This window comes from Otolemur garnettii, unplaced genomic scaffold, assembly GCF_000181295.1.
Source record: "Otolemur garnettii isolate 467f Iridium unplaced genomic scaffold, OtoGar3 scaffold00006, whole genome shotgun sequence".
Taxonomy (NCBI): Eukaryota; Metazoa; Chordata; class Mammalia; order Primates; family Galagidae; genus Otolemur; species Otolemur garnettii.
Window position 1 is genome coordinate 8,441,374 of NW_003852401.1, and position 24,393 is coordinate 8,465,766.

At 45.0% G+C, this 24,393-nt stretch overlaps 1 protein-coding gene and 1 pseudogene across 1 annotated transcript in view; one reads left to right on the top strand and one right to left on the bottom strand.

The window, feature by feature from the left end:
• The window catches only part of ACER2 (alkaline ceramidase 2), a 36,819-nt gene extending 17,788 nt beyond the window's left edge, over window positions 1-19,031 (bottom strand). Inside the window, exons 1-3 of the mRNA XM_003782861.3 lie at window positions 18,787-19,031; window positions 6,006-6,120; window positions 5,125-5,266 (exon numbers count right to left, since the gene is read on the bottom strand). Coding sequence (XP_003782909.1) covers window positions 5,125-5,266; window positions 6,006-6,120; window positions 18,787-18,894 — 365 coding nt within the window. The 5' untranslated portion in view covers window positions 18,895-19,031. The remainder of the gene's footprint in view (window positions 1-5,124; window positions 5,267-6,005; window positions 6,121-18,786) is intronic.
• LOC105888187 lies at window positions 589-1,701 on the top strand (annotated as a pseudogene).
• Window positions 19,032-24,393: the final 5,362 nt, after the last annotated feature.

Here is a 24,393-nt window from a genome sequence, read left to right on the forward strand (position 1 = left end):
AAAAAAAAAAAAAAATCCATCAATTATATCCTAGTGACATAATGAACATTAATAATTGCCTCACAGTACCCAGGCCTTGTGGCGGGCACCTGTAGTCCCAGCTACCCAGGAGGCCAAGGCAAGAGAATTGCCTAAGCCCAGAAGTTGGAGGTTGCTGTGAACTGTGTGATGCCACAGCACTCTACTGAGGGTGATAAAGTGAGACTCTATCTCTACAAAAAAACAAATAATAAAATAATAATAATTGCCTCACAGTTCTAGAAATATGTATCTTCAAAACACTTGCCCATGTTAGCCACTCATAATAACTGCAGGAACTTACTGGGTCTTTATTCCATATAAGGCAATAATTTCTCCAATTATTTCTGACCCCAAGAAGTAGATACCTTTGTCATCTCCACTTTACAAATAAAAAAAATGAGGTCCCAGAGCTTCTTTGTTTAAAAAAAAAAAGTTTTTTTTTTTTTAAAGTGGATTACTATTCAAAACCATGTCCGTCTATTCCAAGTTCAATCACCACATTTTATTGTCTCTTGTTCAGAAATCTCACCCTGGAACTAAGTTCAATATGTGTTTAGAAATATTCCAGCAGGCTCTGTGGTCCTCCCATTCGTCAGACACTTGCTTCTTCTAGTGCAGCGCCAGCTGCATCCCCAAGGCACCATGATGAAAATGAAAGTCGAAATAAACAACTTTGGTCATACTGGGCGCCTGTTCACCGGGGCTGCTTTCAACTCTGGCAAAGTGGATACTGTCACCATCAATGACCCCTTCATTGACCTCAACTACATGGTCTACAGGTTCCAGTATGATTCTACCCATGGCAAATTCCATGGCACAGTCAAGGCTGAGAATGGGAAGCTTGTCATCAATAAAAATCCCATAACCATCTTCCAGGAGTGAGATCCCACCAAAATCAAATGGGGCGAGGCAGGCGCTGAATACATTGTGAGTCCACTGGCATCTTCACCACCATGGAGAAGGCTGGGGCTCACCTACAGGAGGGTGCCAAAAGGGTCATCATCTCTTCCCTTCTGCTGATGCCCCCATGTTTGTGAAGGGTGTGAGCCACGAGAAGTATGAAAACAGCCTCAGCATTGTCAGCAATGCCTCCTGCACCACCAACTGTTTAGTCCCCTTGGCTAAGGTCATCCATGACAACTCCAGCATTGTGGAGGGACTCATGACCACAGTCCATGCCATCACTGCCACCCAGAAGACTGTGGATGGCCTCTCTGGGAAGTTGTGGCATGATGGTCACGGGGCTCTCCAGAATATCATCCCTGCCTCAACTGGCACAGCCAAGGCTATGGGCAAGGTCATCCCTGAGCTGAAGGGGAAGCTTTACTGGCATGGCCTTCCGTGTCCCCACTGCCAACATGTCGGTCGTGGGTCTCACTTGCCGTCTGGAGAAAAGCTGCCAAATTCGATGATATCAAGAAGGTGGTGAAGCAGGCATCAGAGGGTCCCCTCAAGGGCATCCTGGGTTACACCAAACACCAGGTCATCTCCTCTGACTTCAACAGTGACAGCCATTCTTCTACCTTTGATGCTGGGGCTGGCATTGCCCTCAATAACCACTTTGTCAAACTCATTGCCTGGTATGATAATGAATTTTGGCTACAGCAATAGGGTGGTAGATATTATGTCCCACATGACCTCCAAAGAGTAAAAACCCCCAGAGCACCAGCCACAGCCACAGCCACAGCCAGAGCACGAGAGGAAGAGAGAAGCCCTTAGCTGCTGGGGTGCCCCTGCCTACTCAGTCCCCCACCTCACAGAGAATCTCCCCTCGACACAGTTTCCACACCAGACCCCCTGAAGAATGGGAGGGGCATGAGCCCCACCTTGCATGTAACATCGATAAAGTTTTTTTTTTTCTTTTTTTTGAGACAGGGTCTTACTATGTCACCCTGGGTAGAGTACTGTGGTGTCACAGCTCACAGCACCTCAAACTCTTGGGCTTAAGCGATTCCTCTTGCCTCAGCCTCCCAACTAGCTGGGACTACAGGCGCCGGCCACAGGGCCTGGCCATTCTTCTCTCCAGTTCATAAGATTATTCTCCTACCTCCCAGAAAGAAGAAAAATTAAAAAGAAAAAAAAAAGTTTTTCTATAATGAACACATTAAAAACTGCCACTTAGAATTTTACCTCAGGCCTCAGGAATGCTACACACAAATAAACAAAACCCTCACTCACATTTCTTTAATTTCTCATTCAGTTTTAGGACTGCTATGTTGACCAGTTTGATGAGGGCATTTTAAATTAGGTGTAAAACCAGCACATTATACCCCATGATAGCATAAATGTACACAGCTATGATTTAATTAAAGAAAAAAAAAAAAGAATAAAAGAAAAGTGGTTCCTCAGCCCTCAATCTACCACACAGCAGGCTCAGGGAAAAGACAGGCGTGATTTGTGGCACCTTGCAAGACTGAGGAAAAGCCACAAGGTAAATGGTTTGGTTTTCAAGCGGAGTCAAAAAGTCCCTGTCTGCAAAACCACCTCACTTCTGGCCTTGTGCCTTCCCATCTACCCCCTCCTCCCTCCCCTCCTCCCTCCCCTCTTTTCCTGAAGCCGAACAAAGGAAACAAAACAATAAGACTAGAAAGTGGAAACAGCCTAAACCAGTCTGGCCCTTGGTAAAGCACCCTTCCTCTCTGGTTAGAAGGCCTCAGCAAGATAGAGAACCACATTTCATCTAAGAGCAGGAACTTCTGGTAACCAGCGTTCTTTCTCTCTCTCCCCTCTCAATCTCCTGCTGTTTTTTAAATAAGTAAACTTCTTGAGGCTATGTCAATGATACTTGAAGACAGTGCTACTGAATACAAATCTCACTTCCTGGGTTAAAGGCTATACAACTAATCCATTTGAAGTATGTTTTCTCCCTACCACATTTAAAAATGATTTTTTTTAAATATTAAAAATTAACATGTGTGCTTTGTTAAAAAAAAAAAAAAAAAAAGTTCAACCAGTTCAGATTAATGGTAAAGCCAGGCGCAGTGGCTCACGCCTGTAATCACAGCACTATGGGAAGCTGAGGCAGGAAGATTACTTGAGATCAGGAGTTTGAAACTTGTCTGAATGAAGTGAGACCCTGACTTATGAAAAAAATTTAAAAACCCAGCCAGGCACCACGGTGAGCACCTGTAATCCCAGCAGCTGTGGGAGGCTGAGGCAGCAGGATGCCCACAGCCTGAGTCTGAGGTTGCAGTGAGCTATGACACCATCGCACTCTGCTCAGGGCACAGGGTAGAACTCTGTCTTCACAAAAAATACAAGGCAACAGATTAAAGGTAAAAACCCTCCACTCCAGGGCCCCCAAATAGCCAAGGGCAGCAGATTGGTGCTTTCACCTCACAGGCATTTTTGTACTCATACAAAAATATACACTCAGAAAGAGTTTAGTTCATTCATTATAAAATTAGGATTCCACACTCACAATTCCATAATGCTTTTTTGCAGCCAATATTTTTTACAGATACTTTTCTGCTTTAGTCCACAGACAGCAGCCTTAGTCTTTAACAGCTGTGTAGCTCCTGTTCCTTTTCATAGTATCGGGAAAACTGTTACAAATTCTTTCATTTTCCTGGTCTCTTCCCTGAGCGACACAGCCTGTTTCATTGAGTCTTTATTCTTAGACTATTAGATACAGATATAGTCACAGACACACACATAGACAGAACAGTGTCATATAGGGAAGAATATGGTAATGTGCTCTAGAAACATGTCTCATCTTTACTAAACTGACTCTCCTCTGTGCCTTCAGATAGTCATAAATCTCACATAGCTCCTCAGAAAGACTTTTTCTGATCCAACTCGAAATCCCGGCACCCCAAGTCCCCACTATACCCCATACCAGCTTCACTTTTCACAACACTCAGCATATCTTAACATTATGTTATTTATTTGTTTGTTGAGTTGTAATCTCCCCCAATTCAGTGTAAACTCATTAGTGCCAGAGATTGCCTTTTTGTTACTGTGATATTCTAGTACCTAGTTCTATCCTGACTTCTAATAGCACAGATTTGGTCTGTCCATGTTTATCATCCTCTAAATGAAATTATACAGGAATAACAAAACTACAAATGTTTAAAAATATTTCCTGAGGGCAAGGCACAGTGGCTCATCCCTATAATCCTAGTACTCTGGGAGGCTGAGGCGGGTGGACTGCCTGAGCCCAAGAGTTCCAGACCAGCCTGAGGAAGAGCGAGGCCCTGCCTCTATTAAAAATAGAAAAACTGGCTGGGCATAGCTGTGCATGCCTATAGTCCCAGCTACTTGGGAGGCTGAGGCAAGAGGATTGTTCAAGCCAAACAGTTTGAGGTTGCTGTGAGCTATCATGCCACAGCACTCTATCCAGACCAACAGAGTACTCTACCTAGGGAATAGGCAGTACATTCTCACTGCTAAGAATTCCCAACTTGCCTGTAGGAGGAAATGAAAATTACACAAGTATTTCACAGAATAAGGAGGGATCAAACATCTAAACTTTTTTCTTTAATTTTAGTCCCTTAGTGAGATTCTGCCTCAAAAAGAAATAAATATATATAGATATATAAGATGAATAACCATAAACCCTAAAACAATGGATATTAAAATGCATCTGCTCCTGAAATTTTGAGTTTCTAGCTTGAAAATATATACAGTATACTCATGTATATACACACGTGTGTGCGCATAGCTCTCATCAGAAGCAAAAAAACGCAATTTGAAACCTATAGTACCTGGAGGTCTAAAAACCAACTCATCAGTGTGGATTTTACTTGAGATGTATAAAACTGGAACACTGAGGGAATGTTCTAGCAGAAACTCAAAGACCTTCGAATAAGCATCCAGTAATCGTGCTCTCACTGAAGGTCATTCCCACTCTTGTTCATATCCAACAAGGGAGATATTTGACTTTTTGTCCCTAACATGATATAAATTTTTCCCCAGGCATTATTAAAATTTCCTCTTTTATCTGTTTATATATACTATCACATCATAAAAGCGATCAGTGGATATTAAAGTATATGATAAGCTCACCACTAGGCTGAGCTCAACCACAGGCTAATTTTCTTAATGTGTGCATCATGATATTGGGCCTAGTGGTCAATGCAAAAATGTTTAGCATAAGCTTACCTGTCGTTCCGAAAAATCTTTGGTAGATACCTTCTGGGGAACCACATGGCCAGAGCACACATCAGAACCCAAAGGATTGCAAGTTCATCAAGCATCTGACCCAGGAAACTAAGGGTTGCATGGAAGTAGACGGATCCAATTCCTAAAATCAATTACAACCAAGAAAAAGGTCACCACAAAAGAAGAGACTCATAAATTCAAAACGCTGCTTAAGGATAACCCTTTCATCAACTGCTATCACAAATCACCAGATCACTCTCTCTCTCTCTGAAAAAAGAAACTGAAGGAAGAAACCTCACACCACCCAGCCATGCAGACCTCGAATCTAGAAAGAGGACTTCAATGAGAGCCCAAGTATCACGTGTCAGAACTTTAACAATTCCACAGTTAAACACCCTCTGTCTTCCTCCACTGAGCCTTCAGGATAACAGGCAGTACATCAAAGTCAACATTCACTGGCTGCTAAAAATCCCCAACTTGTCCATAGGAGGAAATGAAAAGTACATAAGTATTTTACAGAACAATGCGGGATCAAACATCTAAACTTTTTTCTTTAATTTTAGTCCCTTAGGCACCACAGTTTCACCAGAGTTCAGTTGTTTCACGTGACTTTCTTCAGATGTTCTCAGAAAACATAGTGGCACAAGCCCAATAGCTATGACCCAAACGAAGTCCCAAATGCAAGCAAGTGACAGTTAACACCAACTTTGTTATCAAGCCCACATTCAAAGCGTCCTTCTGGCGTCAAGCGAAGGGGGAAAAAGCTCAGGAAGACGTCAGAGGGACTTTAGTTTACAAAACATCATGTTCAAAGGCGACAGGAAGTGTGCGGAATCCCATTTCCTCCCACCCAGCCCATGTTCCCAAGTGAGTCCACTCACCCACTACAACTAGGAGAGTCCAGATCAAGTAGATGCCGCTGTTGAAGCAGGCTGCATACTGCCGGAACAGGCACATGCAGATGGGCGGCAGAATGAAGAACAGGACGTTGCTGATCTGGGGGGGATGAAAAAAAAAAGATGACTATTCAGTGAAAGGGCGAAAAACAAGGCAGCCTCCTCCAAGTATATCCTCTGCAAACTGGGATAAATGTGGCCACACATCTTGTTTAAACTCCTGCACTTTTTTATATCTTGTTTAAACTGCCTTTCTTTACTGTGGATACACAATCAGGAAAACTTAATACTCCTTTAATAAAGCCGTGGCATATAACCATTTAAGGGCTCCTTGCTGCCTCCATGATTGTGCAAGTAGCTATAAAAACACTGCAGTGTAGGGCGGCGCCCGTAGCTCAGTTGGAAGGGTGCCGGCCCCAAACACCGAGGTTGGTGGTTCGAACCCAGCCCGGGCCTGCTAAATCAACTGCAACAACAAAAAAATATATAGCCAGGTGTTGTAGCAGGTGCCTGTAGTACCAGGTACTTGAGAGGCTGAGCAAGAGAATCACTTGAGCCCACGAGTTGGAGGATGCTGTGAGCTGTGATACCACAGCACTCTACCTAGGGTGACAGCTTGAGGCTCTGTCTCAAAAAAAGAAATTGCGGTCTATGAGACTCATTTTTATAGGATCATCTCTATCATCAGGATCATCTCTTGAGTCAAAGAACCAGTAACTCCTATTGTTTGTCGTAAGAAGTATGAAGCATTCCAATTTACTTGCGTTTATTTTTAAAAACATGTTTTTAAAAACAGGGTCTTGCTGTGTTACCCAGGCTGCCTGTTAACTCCTGCATTCAAGTGATTCTCTCTCCTCAGACTCCAGAGTAGCTGGGAATATAGGCACATGCCACCAAGTCTGGCTGCACGTAAATTTTTAAAGATAAGGCCCGTACTAAATAATGGTAAACGGTTTAATGAAGGGAGAAGAAGGGGTAGACAGGGTCCAGCTCCTAATAAGCCTCCGCCAGTTAAGCCAGCCTTTTCCCAGGGCCTGCATGGAGAGAGGACTCTTTCTAGTGTCCCCTCAGTTGTCCTTTGTCAGCTTTCTCATCTTAATCAAAACCTATTTTTAGGTAATGGCCAAATTGGAGAGTTTCTTCTCAGCTTTAAAATGATATCATTGGCCGGCGCGTGGCTCATCCTGTAATCCTAGCACTTTGGGAGGCTGAGGTGGGTGGATTGCTTGAGCTAAGAAGTTCAAGACTAACCTGAACAAGAGTGACAGCCTCGTGTCCACTAAAAAAAAAAACAGAAAAACTAGCCAGGCATTGTGGCAGGCACCTGTAGTACCTCCTACATGGAAGGCTGAGGCAGAAGGATCACTTGAACCCAAGAGTTTGAGATTACTGGGAGCTGTGATACCACAGCACTCTACCCAGGGCAACAGAGTGAGACTCTATCTCAAAAACAAATAAACAAATGAATAAGTAAATTATTTAAAAAAATAAAATAAAATGGGGTGGGTAGCACCTGTGGCTCAAGGAGTAGGGCACCAGCCCCATATACCAGAGGTGGTGGGTTCAAACCCGGCCCTGGCCAAAAAAAAACTGTAAAAAAAATAAATAAATAAAATGGACACAGCACCTGTAGCACAGTGGTTACTGGCCACCTACACCGAAGCTGTCGGTTTCAAGCCTGGCCTGGGCCTACTAAACAACAATGACAACTGCAACAACAACAACAAAAATCTGTTTGTTCACCAATTTTTAAAAATGTAATTTAATTTAAAAAATGATAATTTAGGCTCGGCACCTGTGGCTCAAGTAGCTAAGGAGCCAGCCACATACACCAGAGCTGGCAAGTTCAAATCCAGCCCAGGCCTGCCAAACAACAATGACAACTGCAACCAAACAATGGCTAGGCATTGTGGCGGGCGCCTGTAGTCCCAACTACTTGGGAGGCTGAGGCAAGAGAATTGCGTAAGCCCAAGAGTTTGAGATTGCTGTGACCTGTGATCCCACAGCACTCTACCCAGGGCAATGGCTTGTGGCTCTGTCAAAAAAAAAAAAAAAAAATGGTCTCATATAGTGCAGACTTTAGTGCACACTTAAACCTCTCCAGGGATATTCAGCTTTTTAAAAAATGTTAATAATATGTCATATTTATTGCAATGTATTCAAAATATTATCATTTGAACATATAGTCACTATTAAAATATCATAGATGAGGTATTTTATTCTTTCGTTCATAGCAAGGCTTTGAAGTTCAGTGTAAATTTCACCCTTTATAGCAAGCCTCAGTTGGGACTAGCCATGTTTCCTGTGCTAGGTAGCCACATTTGGCCAGTGACTGCCATGTGTCACAGCATAATTCTAATCTAGAACTCACCCCTAGTTTTAATTTATTTTCTGCTTGGTTGGTTTTGGTTTGGGAATTTTTTTTAGGAATCAAGGTTTTTCCCTGAATTTTTTTTCGAGACAGAATCTCGCTTCATCATTCTGGGTTGAGTGCCATGGCATCATCATAGCTCACAGCTACCTCAAACTCCTGGGCTCAAGCAATCCTCTTGCCTCAGCCTCCCAAGTAGCTGGGACTATAGGCACCAGCTATGGACACCCGCCTGATTTTTCTACTTTAGTAGAAATAGGGTCTCACTCTTGCTCAGGCTGGTCTTGAACTCCTGAGCATTCCACCCACCTCCAGAATGCTAGGATTATGGGCGTGAGCCACCATGCCCAGCTTTTCCCTGAACTTTTAAAATTGTGGTAAAATTCACAAAGCACAAAACTAGTTATTTTAATGACAGTACATTCATAATATGTAACCATCACCTCTATCTAGTTCCAAAATGTTTCCATCACCTCAAAAAGAAAACCCATTCCTGTTAAGCAGTCACTGTCCATTGCTCCCTCCCCACCGCCGGCAACTGCCACTCTATTCTAGATATTTCATGTAACCTTTTGCGTCTGGCTTCCTTCACTTTAGCATAATCTTTTTAAGGTTCATCATATTATAGCACATATCAGTACCTGATTCCTTTTTAGAGCTGGATAACATTGCATTGTAAGGATGTACTAAACTTCCTTTATCCATCCCCCCATTAATGGCTACTGGATGCTACGGTCTGAATGTATCCCTGCCTCCAAATTCATATATGTTGAAACTTAATCCTCAATGTGATGGTAGTCATTGTGGGAGGTAGACAGGTTGACTTCTCAGCGGAGCACCCTGCCTCAATTCTGAGGTAAGCAGGGAGTATGCCTGCAAGGGGGTAATTCCTGGGAGTTCTTTATAATCACAAAAGAGGAGAAGAATCCGGAGGCCCAGCACTTGAGAGTCAACAGCCGGAAGGGATTAAACTCTTCCAATTTACAGTTAAACTAGAAAACCTGTAGTACCCCCTCTATTGCCATAGCCACTGGCTGTTTACCAACCCCCTGCCATTTACCCTGGCTTTCTCTCTATCCAGTCTTCCTGGGAACTTGGCACCTTTGTTAAAAACTAATAAAAACCTTCAGAAGAAGCCAGGAAGGGGCTGCGTTATCTCTGTCTACCCACCCTGGGTTAGTGTAAGCCATCTCCAGGCATCCTCAGACTTGTTTTTCCTTAACACTGGTGTTGAGTTAGTTCTTTGGGTGCACTTCAGCCCCCGCAAGTCATGTCAACCCCTGACAAGTCACGTGCCACACAACAACATTTCAGTCCATAACAGACCACATATACAACGGTAGACCCATAAGATTATAAGGGAGCTTTAATAGTGTATTTTTACTGTACCTTTTCTATAGATACAACTAAATACAGATGTTTGGATACACAAATACTTACCCTTGTTTTACAACCGCCTACAATATTTAGTACAGTAACATGGTATGAAGGTTTGTAGTGTAGGAGCAACAGGCTATACTGTATAACCCACGTGCGTAGTAGGCTATACCATCTAGGCTTATGTAAATATACTCTATAATATTCACAGGACAGCAAAATCACTTGACCATGCATTTCGTAGGATGTATCCCCACTGAATGACTGTATTAAGATAGGGGCCTTTTAAGAAGAGATTAAGTCACGAGGGCAGAGCTCTTATAATTTGTATTAGCATTCTTATAAAAGATGTGGGAGGGAGTTGTGTGCCATTTCCACCAGGTGAGGGTGCAGCAGGAAGCACCATCTTTGAAGCAAGGAGCCCTCACGGGACCCCAAACCTGCCGGCACCTTTTTTTTTTTTTTTTTTTTTTGAGAAAGTCTTACTTTGTCATCCTCAGGAGTCTGCCTTGTGGTCTCAGCTCCCATCACCTCAAACTCTTGGGCTTAAGTGATTCTCTGCCCTCAGCCTCCCCAGTAGCTGGGACTACAGGCACCTGCCACAACGCCCAGCTATTTTTAGAGACAGGGTCTCATCTTGCCCAAGCTGGTCTCAAACCGGTGAACTCAGGCAATCCACCTGCCTCAGCCTCCCAGAGTGCTGGGATTACAGGCGGGAGCCACCACTCTCAGCCTCTGCCAGCACCTTGATCTTGGACTTACCAGCCTGTAGAACTGTAAGAAATAAATTCCTTTTGTTATAAATTTCTCAGTTTAAGGCATTTTGTTATAGCACCAAGAATGGACCAAGACACTGACTGACATGGCAATTTCATGTTTTTACATTTTCATCAGTGTTGTGATTCCTCCACATCCTTGGCAACTCGTGTTATATTCTGGCTTTTGTTTTTTTGTTTTTTGTTTTAGAGACACAGTTTCACTTTATCACCCTCAGTAGAGGGCTACGGAGTCACAGCTCACAGCAACCTCCAACTCCTGGGCTTGGCCATTCTCTTGTCTCTGCCTCCCCAGTAGCTGGGACTATAGGTGCCTGATGCATACCTAGCAATTTTTTTGTTGTAGTTTGCCCGGGGCCGGGTTTGAACCCACCACCCTCGGTATATGGGGCCGGCGCCCTACTCACTGAGCCACAGGCACCACCCTGTTTTTAAATTAAAGCCATCTTAGAAAGTATGAAATGGTAGAGACAATCAGCTTCTTATAGCTCATCTCTAACTGTGGAGTGAGGGGCTCCTTGAACAGGCTGTGCACAGAGTTAGTGTGTTGAGTCTGAAGACCACAGTGAGTCTAATGAGCGAGCATGAGTGAGCAACAGCAGCGGGGAGGGGCCTGGCCTAAAATGGAATAAAAGAAAACAACACATTCAGAGATAGCTGGATGGGGTAGATGAAGTCTGGAAAGCTGAGGGACAATACAGAAAGGTCTTACTAGAGGTGTCATAGGAACCATCAGGGTGGGGTGGCACCCAAACTGAACTGAAGGGGTGTGGCCAAAGGGCTTCCCTAGGAAATAAAATGCTTGGGAAACCCCCAGAGCTCAGGGTGGAGTAAGGTAAGCTCACCAGCCAACACCTGCCCCCGTCACCCACCACCTTGGGAGGCAAGGGGCCAGGAATAACAGCTTTTAGAAGGGAAGAAAGATAAGGTGGCAGAGACATAAAGAAGTCAAGGGAAGGCAACAAGATCCTTTGTCAGGGGCAGGACAGGAGCAGGGCCACTGCCTCTGGTTAAAACCCAGAACCAAAATACCTAAGCAGGGCAGCATCACTGTGGAGAAAGCGGAACCTTTTCTAGCTGATCTATTCTGATGTGGATTCTTCTCTTTCTCACCTAGGAGAGATTAGTGACCTCAGGTGAGAGTATAGATAAATTGTCTAAGATGTCCCAGGTGGTCCCCAGCATTACAAATGTGGCCCATTCTCACTTACCAAGAAGCAGGTAAGAGGAATCACGACAGGGCCTACATACTGTATAAGAAGGAGGCTTTTGTTCATTGTTATGATCAAAGCCTTCAACTTTCAGCAGAACAAAGAATCAGAGACCTTTAAGAGGATCTTTTTAAGAAGGATCATTTTTAACAACCGTCCTTTTTTATACCAGGGGTATAGTTGAAGGCCCAGAAGGGTTCCATGGCTGGCTGAGGTTAGAGAGGCCAGCATCACCCACAGGGCCACTGGGGCCAGCATTCAGCCACCAGCACGGCGTCCTTCCACTGCCCCCAGCTGATGTTCACCTCTGACCCAGCCAAGCTTACCTCCCAGATTAACATCTAAAAATTCTAAATTGCATCACGCATGGTGCACATATGACCCAGTTTCATGGCTTTATGATTTAAAAGTGACTTTCCTTTTGTAAACACAGAAGTACAGAAAGAAAAGAAGATGAAGGGGGAGCAAGGAGGTGAAGGGGGAGGAGAACAATGGACTTGTCACACCACAGGTAACTTCACAGCTGACCTTTCTCCCTGCAACACTGGAATATGTTCTCTGTGTAAAAAAAATACATGACAAAGGTAAAGGCTTCTCTCCTCCCCAGGAGAGCCACCGTTCTAGATTCACAGTGTTCCAGTCCTTTTCTTCATGTTTATGACATGTACGCATACGTGTCACGTACTGGAACATCTCTCTGCAGCTTCCTCTTCTCCTTCAACAATGCACCTTGCCAAGCGTTTCATCTGAGATAAAACAGATTTAGCTCCCTTGCACGAAGTGCTGCAGATGGCAGCAGGTTAGCCATTTTCCAGTGGGAGGAGGACCAATTTCCAGTCCTACCTAAAATGCTCAGAAATATAACACATTTGGGTTTTTATCCCAGTAAGTCATCAGTGCCTCCAGTCCTCCCAGTCTCCCTTGCTTTAGCTACCCACTGCCAAGCTGCCCCCAGTGGCTTTCCTGAGTTACATTTCCATGAGCAATGGATGTGTTGATCACTTTGAATTGCATTTAAATGCCATTCATGGCTCGGCGCCTATAGCTCAACCGGCTAAGGCTCCAGCCACGTACACCTAAGGTGGAGGGTTCGAATCCCCAGCCCGGACCCGCCAAACAACAATGACGGCTGCAACCAAAAAATAGCCGGGCGTTGTGGCGGGCGCCTGTGGTCCCAGCTACTTGGGAGGCGGAGGCAGGAGACTCGCTTGAGCCCAGGAGTTGGAGGTTGCTGTGAGCTGTAATGCCACGGCACTCTACCCAGGGGCACAGCTTGAGGCTCTGTCTCAAAAAAAAAAATAAAAAAAATAAATGCCATTCACAAAGGCAAAAAGTCACTTATTACACTTGAAGTAAAATTATGATACTTCAAATGTTATTTTTAAATGCACATACCACATAGTAAAAGCACCATTTACAAGCTCTATTTGGACATATGCAACCAAATAACACTGAAATTACATTATTCCTTCTGCATAGCCCATGTATCAAGGTCTGTTGGCCTTCACCATCTCTTTTAAAGACATCAATATAAGGAAAAGAAAAGATCAGATTAGAGGGAGATTCTGCCCAAGATAAAAGGAGGAAGGAATACTCCCCCTAAAACACCAAAAAAAAAAAAAAAAAAAAAAAACCAGAAAAGCAAATGAGTAGAGGTTAAAAGAGGACTCAACGGTTCTCTGTTTCTATTGAGAAATGAACTTCCCCTCACAATTGTGTGGGTCACTAAAACTGTAGAATAATTTAGCCAAGAGGTCTTTTTTTTTTAAGCCTATTTTTAGATTACCCTTTGGGGAAATGGTTTGTTTAATGCCTGCAAAAAGATTTTTTTAATTAAAAGGAAACCACAATTTCAAAATGTATTATTTCCTTAGAAAGTTCTTTATTCTATGAATTCCTACATAACATTTGCCACAGAATAATCTCAGGAACATACTGCACACTCACCCTGACGCAGCTGAAGGTGCACTTTCCCGACAGAGGAGATACAAACAACAGGCTGAGCATTTTCTGGGCAATAGGTCACAAACAGCTAAGGACCTTTACCGTGGATAAGGAGACTGCAGTTCTACTGTATGCCACTTCTTAGCTGTCCATTCCATTGTTCCAGTCCCGTCTCTGGGATGGCCAACTGTCCTAATTTGCCTACTATGGTGGCTCACACCTGCAATCCTATCTAGCACTCTGGGAGGGTGAGGCAGGTGGATTGCTTGAGCTCAGGAGTTTGACACCAGCCTGAGCAAGAGCAAGACCCCATCTCTACTAAAAACAGAAAAATTAGCCAAGAGTGGTGGTGGGTGCCTATACTCCCAGCTACTTGGGAGGCTAAGGCAAGAGGACACTTGATTTTGAGTTTGCTGTGAGCTAGGCTGAGCCCAGAGTACTCAAGCCTGAGGCCACAGAGTAAGACTTTGTCTTAAACAAACAAAAAAAAAATCAGAAAAATCTCATGCAAAAACCTAAGAGGAGATTGGTCACACTACTCAGAATCCTTCATGCAAAAATCACCATCCTACCCTCACAATACACTAATCCCATGCAGAGTATTAATAATACCCTTGGCAACGTGTATACTCCTGTATCACAGCCCTCATCTTACAAATCTGGTCTCTGTAATAGGCACACTCTGTAGTAATTGCCCAGTAAATGCTCAGATAAATCGAATAGGGAGGTAGAAATGATGGAGAAATTCATTGATTCTGCCCTACAGATATTGGGAATGAGGATCTAGCATTTAGGGAGAGTTCTGCTCTCCTTATATTGATGACTGGAGACAGAGGAAGTAACAATCATAGGCTGATCTTATGCATGGATTTTGCTTCAAGACTTTTTAGCACCAATTGATTTCCTTTTGCCCCAGAGTCACTGCCCAGCAGCAGGTTCCCCAAAGGCCAAGCCTAGTTGGTTAAAAGGCAGATGCAACTTTTCTCCAAAGTGGCTTGAGACTTAAAACGCGAAAAGGAACTCCATTCAATAAAATTTGTATGTAAAAGAAAAGTACAAAATGTACCCAAGTAAAAGGCTGTGGAAAGAAAAGACATGTTCTTGGAAGAAATAATTGGGTTTGGCTGGAGCAAAGGATGATAAGATTTGAGGCAATAGAGAGTTGCAGAACCCAAGAACAAAATGCTTTGCACATCCGAACACTGTCAGGGGGAGTTGAATCAGTGCACTCTCTTTAGGGGGCCATTTCACAGCAACTACCAGCATTTAATGGGGATATTCTTTTTGACACAGCAGTTCCCTATCTAGGATAAGTGTTTGCAAAAGTGTATCCTGATGAATGAATATTCACTGAGGCACTGTTCAAAAACAAAAACAATAAAACTAAGAAAAACTGCCCTAAATGTCCATCAATAGGGATTGACTATTAAATAAACTATGGTCAATCCATAAACTGAATACTGCATGGAAATTGTAAAGAGGGAGTAGGCTCAGTATGAGTCTATATGGGACTGTCACCAAGACGCATTAAATGAAAAATGAAAGATGCTTAAGAGTTTGTGTATGTTCTCAATTAAGTCGGAAAAAAGCTTAAGAGTGTGAATGCACTATACATACACATATATGCACACACGAATACATGTGCTTTCTGCATACCTGGAAAATATCTGGAAAAATACAAAAGAAAGAATATTTTTTACTTTATAAGTCCCATACTCTAAATATTTTATCATGATTCTATTATTACTTCTATAATAACAATTTTTTTTTTTTTTTTGACAGAGCCTCAAGCTGTCCCCCTGGGTAGAGTGCCGTGGCATTACAGCTCACAGCAACCTCCAACTCCTGGGCTCAAGCGAGTCTCCTGCCTCCGCCTCCCAAGTAGCTAGGACCACAGGCGCCCGCCACAACGCCCGGCTATTTTTTGGTTGCAGCCGTCATTGTTGTTTGGCGGGTCCGGGCTGGGGATTTGAACCCACCACCTTAGGTGTACGTGGCTGGCGCCTTAGCCGGTTGAGCTATAGGCGCCGAGCCCTATAATAACAATTTTTAAAAGCAAAACAAATTTTTTTTTCATATCAAACATCATGAGTTTTTTTTTTTCTTTTTTGAGACAGAGTCTCATTTTGTCACCCTTGGTAGAGTCATAGCTCACAGCAACCTCAAACTCTTGGGCTCAAGTCATTCTCTTGGCTCAGCCTCCCAAGTAGCTGGGACTACAGGTGCCCACCACAATGACCAGCTATTTTTTTAGAGACAGGTTTTCATTCTTACTTAGGCTGGTCTCAAACTCCTGAGCTCAAGCAATCCATGGGCCTCCGCCTCCCAGAGTGCTAGGTTTACAGGCATCTGCCACCATAGTCAGCCTAAACATCATGAGTTTTATCCTAATCACAAAATGGTCCCAATATAAGAGTTTTAAATTTAAAAAATGACAAATAATAAATACCCGTATTACACCAAATAAATAAATCTAGTTGCAGTGGCATGTACATCTTCAAGAGAACTCTCCTGGTTGAGTGGATTGGACCAAGTCAAATTCTGACTCCAGCTCAGCCATTCTCATGACCTCAGCAAGTTACATAAACTATCTAGGCCTCAAATTCTTCCGTTATCAAATGAATATAATTTATAGTACCTACTGCCCACGGTGAGTATAGAGTACCCAGCAAAACTTCAACACATAGCAAACAATTAATGGTGGAAATTGTGATAGTGACGTGCTCTCCCAAGACCCATCAAGGAGATAACAGACTAGGCACAATAACTCACACATGTAACCCCAGCAGTTCAGAAGGCCAAGGCAGTAGGATCACTGGAACCCAGAAGTTCAAGTCTACAGTAAGCTATGATCATGCCACTGCACTCCAGCCTTAGAGACAGAGTGAGACCTTGCCACACTGAAAGGTCTGAAAGAAAGAAAAAGAAGATTCTAAATCCTCCTCCCAGTCTTCTCTTGATTTAACACTGTCAATTCTTTCAGTGTTTTTCTTAAAATTGGCAATGATTATTAGTTTCTTATAAAATGGATAACTGTCTCACAGGCTGAGACCTGCTAAACAAACAAAACAAATGGATAATTATACCGACTGCCCTATGAAGTTTTAAAGAGATGTTTATCATCAAGTAACAGTTCACCACCTTTCCCAATACAGGAGAGAGATAAGCACAAGTATGTTCTGTGATAAGCATCAAAAGATAAGGAAGACCATGGGAACAGAGGGGAGGAAATGGTTTTTGCTAAATTATTTGGACCTACACTCAACATAAGGCGACCAACTACTTGTCGAAGATCTTAAGGTTTCTGCTTTATCAGAGCATATCCTGTAATTTACGAGTATTCCAAGGAATAAAGTTTGGCAGATGGACTAATCAGGCACAGGCACAAAGATCAACAGTTCATTTCTTAAAAAAAAAAGACTTTGGCACTCACTACAGAGAGTTACAGTTCCAATGGGACTAAATTAGAAGTAAAGACAAACTCTCCCCATCACCCAGCACTCTGAGGCTTTTTCAAGGGAGGCTTCACCCAGCTGTACATTACCCTCGCAGCCCAAATAACCAGGCCTGACCCCCTTTGGAAACTTTAGACTCCACAGATCATTATCATGCAAGGCATGGGAAAACCTATCACCAAACTATCATTTCTTATTGATCTCTGGTGAAATCTTTAGTGGTTTTGCAGTATTCTCCATTTACAAATGGAGCAAATGAGTTACTGCTGTTTCTCCCTGTTGAAAGTACCCCACAGGCTGGAGCCCATCCTGTGTGCACCTGTGTGTGCCTGACAGCATGCTCCCCGAGTCTATAACTAGAGTTATAACTAAGTTGTGGCCACCGCCACTAACTGCATCTTTCACAGTATCTACCAAGAGCAGAGGACCAGGTGTTCTTGAGGAACCTAGTCATGAAAAAGAAATAGGAGGGTTTGTGTGGAGGGAAGCCATGGATTGCAGCACTCAGGGGAGGGAGAGTCCAGACTTCTGGATTGTGGCCCCAGCCATGCCCAAAATGTTGGCATGACAGCTCCCTTCTCAAGTGCCCAGGGTTCTCATCAGATAAAAGGACAGGGGCTAGATCACCTGAGATCGCTGCAGGCAATAAACACTAACTCTCTAGCAAATCCAGAGAAAAAATCCTAAGTAACAACCTCAAATTCACAATGAGTCAAACCAGGAGTCCTATTTTCTGTGTTTGGGCAGGGAAAACAAGCCACTGAAAGGACCATGCAGTCTTACGTTCAGTACCAGAATCCTGAGCCATGGACATATTGAAAAAATGAGACGTTTCCTCTCCCAACTGCAACCTTTCTCTCTCATCAAGACTAGAACACAGAGGACTGTGCAATGGGGAAGTTTCTGCTTGCCTGTACTGAGGGACCCAGGCAGGTCCCCAGACCCGTACATTATCACTCCCAGACTTCCCTTTCACCCCTCAGGCTTACAAACTGGACAGAGCACAGGCTCGGGGAGTTGGATTAGGGGCTGGCAAGATTGAACACTAAAAGTAAGGGGAAAAAACTAGTAGTAGCTAACGTGATTCTGGCCAAAAAGAATTCGACCATTACTGGCATATTCTTGGAGGTGGGGCAAGTCGGCTTGGAAGGAGTGGGCCTCGGCCGCCTGGCTACCCTAGAGACCTGCGCCGGGTGAAGGGGCTTCCCCTTTCTCGGTATTCAGAGAGCAGATACTCAGGGCAAAAACGCACAATGCGACCCAAGTGCGTCACACCACAGCGATCCTAGGGTAGGAAGAGAGGTGTCCCGGCAGGTTCCCCATCCCCAACTAATCCAAGCCAGGAGAATGGGCTGACAAGGACGCCCGGTTCCGGGACCGGTGGGGACCAAACAAAACAATAGGGCCATGAGAACAAAATGACAGGAGGAGAGGATAAGCCCAGCTGTCGGGAATAGAGACAAGAGAAGAGGACAGGAGAACCAGAAGGGGCGCGCAGAAGAGGAGGCGTGTGCCGCTGGAGAGAACGCCCAGATACACGCAGAGACCCACGTCCAGCTCCCAGGCGCTGCGGCGCCCGGGGACAGCCCCCTCCCGCAGGCCCGCCTGCCTCCCGGCTCCCGCGACCCGCACCGTGTTGTAGAACTCGGCGATGGCAGGCACGATGGTGTAGTTGTCCTCGCACCAGTCCACCTCTGAGCTGCCAGCCCGCAGCTGGTCCCACCAGTGCGGGGCGCTCATGGCCGCTCTGGGACATTGGAGCAGCTGCTCCAGCAGTCGAGAAAAGCCCAGGACTGGAACCGAAGCAAACCGCGGCGGCCGCTTTATGAAGTACAGGGCAGCCGCCGGATGTGGCGCCTCCCCAGCTGGCCTCGGCGCTCGGCCCCGCCTGTGGGACGTGACTCGCCAGCAGACCCCTCCCCGGCTCCGCCCCTGGGGCCACGCCCCCTGTGGAAGGAGGGGTCTGGGGTGGGGCGCGGTGGGGCAGGGAGGTGGGGACCGTGCCTTGGCCTCCAGACTCCCCTGCGCCGGCAGGTGGCTGGGGCATTGAAGGTCGCCCATGCCCATCTCCTGGCTCAGACTCGCAAGCGCCCCGGATTGTGCAAACAAAACCGAGGACAGGGCTGCCCCTGGGGACCACTGATCCTTAGGCAAAAATTCCTAAGGAGAAACCCAGGAGGACCCAGATCCCATTAGACCCCTAGAGAGTTTGCACCGATTTGGCTGTACCGCATGGGGCTCCGGTGCTCAAACCTGAGAAAGGCCCTTGGTCCCTCCGAAGCTGGGAGGGGTTCGTTTGAGCCTACTCGCTGCAGTCGCTGGGCTGCAGGGGCAGGCTCTGGGACCCTCACACACAGCCTGCACCGCGCACTTCTTGGTAGAGAATCGCACTTGCACTATTTCTTTTGAAAATGTTCCTGCACTCTCTCCCCTAGACATCGGCGTTACGGGTTAATCTAGCCTTCCATATGGAGGCTTAGGCATAGTCAAACTGAGCCATCTCAGCCCTCAGAGGATGCAGTGTGGCAGCTTTGACATCCCCAGTACACCCAAGGTGCAGGAGATGTGACACATACATGTGCCAGGCGCTGTTTGAAAGAACTGCCATGCATCTCAAAGTTAGTGTGCTCAGTGGAGATGCTGTGAGGTGGATTCTATTAATGTTAGCAACCCCATTCCAGCCCGCCGCGGAGCTAGGAAGCAAATTCAGGCAGGATGATCTCAGATCTGCTTGTAAATACTTTGTTTCTGCAACTATCCGGTAGTTTCTAAATGAAACCTAATCTGGTTCCCATGATTTCTAGAGAAAGCTAACTTTCTTCCTCCTCTCACCCCCCAATCTCTCTTAGGAGGTTCTAGGATTCCAGGTCAGGACAATGGCAGAAAAGACCCAGGGCAGAAATTCATGGATAATACCCAAAGATTAGCGCTCCCCAGGGGCTGCCCTCTTCCTGGGCCTGACTGCCCAAAGGGACCCTAGCTGGTGCTCTAATGTCCTATGCACCAACTGTCTGACTTCAGCCACACAGTCACTGCAAGTCTCCAGAGATCTCCATCATAGGCAGAAAACTGTAAGCCCCACCTCCTCTCCTAGTCCTCAGGAAGTCCAGCCTTGTCCCTCTGAGGCCAAACCTCTCTGTTTCTCTCATCTTTGTCCCAACATCTATGTCTTCTTTCTTGACAGCCAGTCAGTTCCCCTGTCTCCCAGAACCGGCTAGAAGATTTTCTCCTAGGGTCAAAATTACCGAGACCTGGAGCACACCCAGTGTGATTGAGCCACCTAGGAGTAGGGAGGAGGGGTGGACATTTCCCACAGAAGAAAACCACACCAGTTAACTTCCCAGTATCTCACAGTGCTACACCCACCATTCAACCATGTACTCAAGATTTTAAGCTTCCCAAAAGTTTAGGTGAAAATATATCCATACTCATCAACTCTGGTCATTTTGTTTTGTTTTGTTTTGTTTTGTTTGTTTTTTGAGACAGAGCCTCAAGCTGTTGCCCTGGGTAGAGTGCTATGGCATCACAGCTCACAGCAACCTCCAGCTCCTGGGCTTAAGCAATTCTCTTGCCTCAGCCTCCCAAGTAGCTGGGGCTACAGGCGCCTGCCACAATGCCCAGCTATTTTTTGGTTGCAGCCATCATTGTTGTTTGGTGAGCGGGAGCTGGATTTGAACCCGCCATTTCAGGTATATGTGTCTGGTGCCTTCACCGCTTGAGCCACAGGCCCTGAGCCAACTCTGGTGTTTTAAAAAAAAATTATTTTCTATGCCAGTGATTCTCAAAGTGTGATCTCCCTCTTGAAGGGGATCCACAAGGTCAAAATTCTTTTATTTATTTATTTATTTTGGAACATAGTCTCACTTTGTCACCCTTGGTAGAGTGCTATGGCGTCATACCTCGCAGCATCCCACTGGGCTCAAGTGATTCTCTTGCCTCAGCCTCCCAAGTAGCTGGAACTACAGGCATCCGCCACAACGCCCGGCTATTTTTAAAGATGGGGTCTCGCTGTGGCTCAGGTTGGTCTCAAACCTGCAAGCCCAGGCAATCCTGCCACCTGAGCCTCCCAGAGTTCTGGGATTACAGGCATGAGACATCACACCCAGACTAAAGTTAAGCACTTTGAATCTTTCTGCTCTAGCCACCCTGTCTCTGGGCAGTCACCAATGTGTGGTGGTGGAGGATGCAAGATATATTCCACCAAGACACGAGGGTTGGTTTCTTGTGAATGTATTAAAAATTTCCTGTTTTTATGAACTCTCCCCATTGCTAAGATTTTTTCTTTTTCTTTTCTTTTTTTTTTTTTTTGAGACAGAACCTCAAGCTGTCCCCCTGGGTAGGGTGCTGTGGCATAGCTCACAGCAACCTCCAACTCCTGGACTCAAGCGATTCTCCTGCCTCTGCCTCCCAAGTTGCTGGGACCACAGGCACCTGCCACAATGCCTGGCTATTTTGGGGGGGTGGGGGTGGTAGCAGCCATCATTGTTGTTTGGCGGACCTGGGCTGGATTCAAACTCGCCACCTTAGGTGTATGTAGCTGGCGCCTTAGCCACTTGAGCCATAGGCACCAAGCTGCTAAGATTTTTTCAATACATACAATCTTAATAATTTAACTCCAGGGCCTGTCAATAGGTTATTAATTTTGAAAGTGATTTATATTAATAATGTGATGCCTTGGCAACTACTCCCAATGATTTACTGTGAAATTCTGATATCTACCATAAACGGTTTCTTAGGGGTGAGAGTTAGTGACAGCAGGGAACAAAGCTCTGCTGTGTTCTGGTGATGGTTTGCTCATGGTGCTTTTGGTCTACATTTGAGTCAGTGACACAGAGTCACAAGGGAGCAGGTTTTGGGGAACAGCCCTTGCAGGGAATTCAGAATGCCAGCATCTTCTGTTTTTTCATAGTGAGTAACAGTGTTTATTTTTCTAAATGAATGTCTGATAGTAAATATCTAGTTCAACTGGTTCCACAAGTGGAAATTATCAAGACACAAAGGCTTCATTGGGGAAACAAATACAGCCGCCTCTGTAAATGAAGCAAAAATTGCCTGATCAAGGATGAAATGTCTATATTCTCCCATTTGACAGAGCTTTTCATTGTGGTCTTGCTAGAGGACTATTGTTTAGGCCAGACTACCAGCAGCAGCACCTGGAACTTTTTACAGACGCCAGTTGTCCAGTCCCCAAGCCAGACCTATTGAATCAGAAACTCTGGGTGGAACCCAACAATTTCTGGCTCAACAAGCCCTCAAATGATTGTGACTCATGATCAAGGTGAAGAGCCACTATTTTAGCCAGCGTGTGTCAGGGAAAAAATTCACTGTGGACTGTACACTTTGCTTCTTGAAAAAAACAAATCCAACCCAAGACTGCTGCTGCCACCAAGGAAAGAAAGAGGAGCCCAATAGAGGAGGTCATCCTTTCCTGAGGGAAACAAGGGGCTCTGAGTCCCCCCCCCCCATCCCTTCAGCTAGGAAGAAACCAAGGGAAGCCAGCAAGTCTGCTTGTTTCTTTAAAATCCGAAACAGTGTTAAGCTAAGAACTATAGAAGGGAGCTGCAGGAAGCAGGCCCCTACCAGAAGGTAGGCCTGTAAGCCATGCAGATGCCCTTCATTTATGCATAGGACAGGCCATCAAGAGCCACTTTCTGCTATTACCAGGGGCCTATTTAGGAAGTGCCTCTCTTTCCTAATCTGCACTGGAAAACCACAGTGCTAGGATGGGATGTACAGTAAAAGTAAGTAGATTCTGGTTGCCTATGCTTAAAGGGCATAGAATTTGTTCAAAGTATGTTTGAATTGTGGCTGCTGGATAGATAAGGAGTTATTTGTTAACTAACTGTAGCCTGCCAAGATGTAACCAGCAATATTTGAGCATCTACTTTATGCAAAGTTCCTTATATTAAGCACTAGATAAGACAAAAGCTGATAAAGTAGCTTGTGGCTTCATGACACTTAGTCTAATAGAGGCACACAAACCATTGTCTAATAGAGGCATGCAAACCTATCACGTTGAGCGCAACATGATAACCGCTAACATGAGACAAGAGGTTTAGCAGAGGAGGTGGCCTCAGAGTGGAGATTTCCAAGATGAATAGTTAACCAAGCAGAGCAGTGAGGGGAGGGAATTCCACAGAAGGAACAGGTCTGAGGAAGCTTATACATTCAGGAAACTAAAAAGGAAGAGGCTGACCTGGAAGACTAATGAACCATATAAAGAAAGTAAGTCTTTTTTTCTTTCTTTCTTTTTTTTTTTTTTACACAGAGTCTTACTGTCTCCCTGGGTTCAGTGCCTTGATGTTATAGTAGCTCACAGCAACCTCAAACTCTTGGGATTGAGTGATCCTCTTGCCTCAGCCTCCCAAGTAGCTGGCCCGATAGGCATATACCACTATGCCTGACTAGTTTTTCTATTTTTAGTAGAGATAGGGGTCTTACTCTTGCTCAGGCTAGTCTTGAACTCCTGAGCTCAAGCAATCAATCTGCCTCAGCCTTCCCAGAGTGCTAGGATTACTGGCCTGAACCATCGCTCTCAGCCAGGGTTTCCATCTTAAAGACTTACTCTCAACTGGGTGTGATGGCTCATGCCTGTAATCCCAGCACTCTGGAAGGCCAAGGGGCGTGGATTGCCTGAGCTTACATATTCAAGACCAGCCCAAGCCAGAGTGAGACCTCGTCTCTAAAAAATAGCTGGGCATTGTGGCAGGCACCTGTATTCCCAGCTACTGGTGAGGCTGAAGCAAGAGAATTGCTTGAGCCCAAGAGTTTGAGGTTGCTGTGAGGTATGACACCATGGCACTCAACGGAGGATGACAAAGTGAGACTCTGTCCCCCCCCACCAAAAAAAAAACCCTGATGGCAAAAGATCAAATTCGATTTCAAAAATTACTGGTAAAGCCTCCCAGTAATCCAGTGAGGGATGATATGGGCACAACAAGCATTCATTCATCCATTTGCATGTAATTATTGAACACTGCTGTATGTCAGACATTTTTCTACGTTTCAAAGGTTAAATAGTAAACAAAATAGAGACTGTAAGTACTATCTCTACCTTCATAGAGATTCCAGACTAGGGGAAAGACAAAGTAAATATGTGCATAAATTATTACAATCATGCCACATGTGTCATAAGGGAGAAGTGCAGGTGCTGAGACAGCTGATAGCTGCGGCTGTGACCTAGACTGAGGGTATCAGGGAAGCCTTTCCTGAGGAAGTGGATTTGAAGAGAGGTGAGGT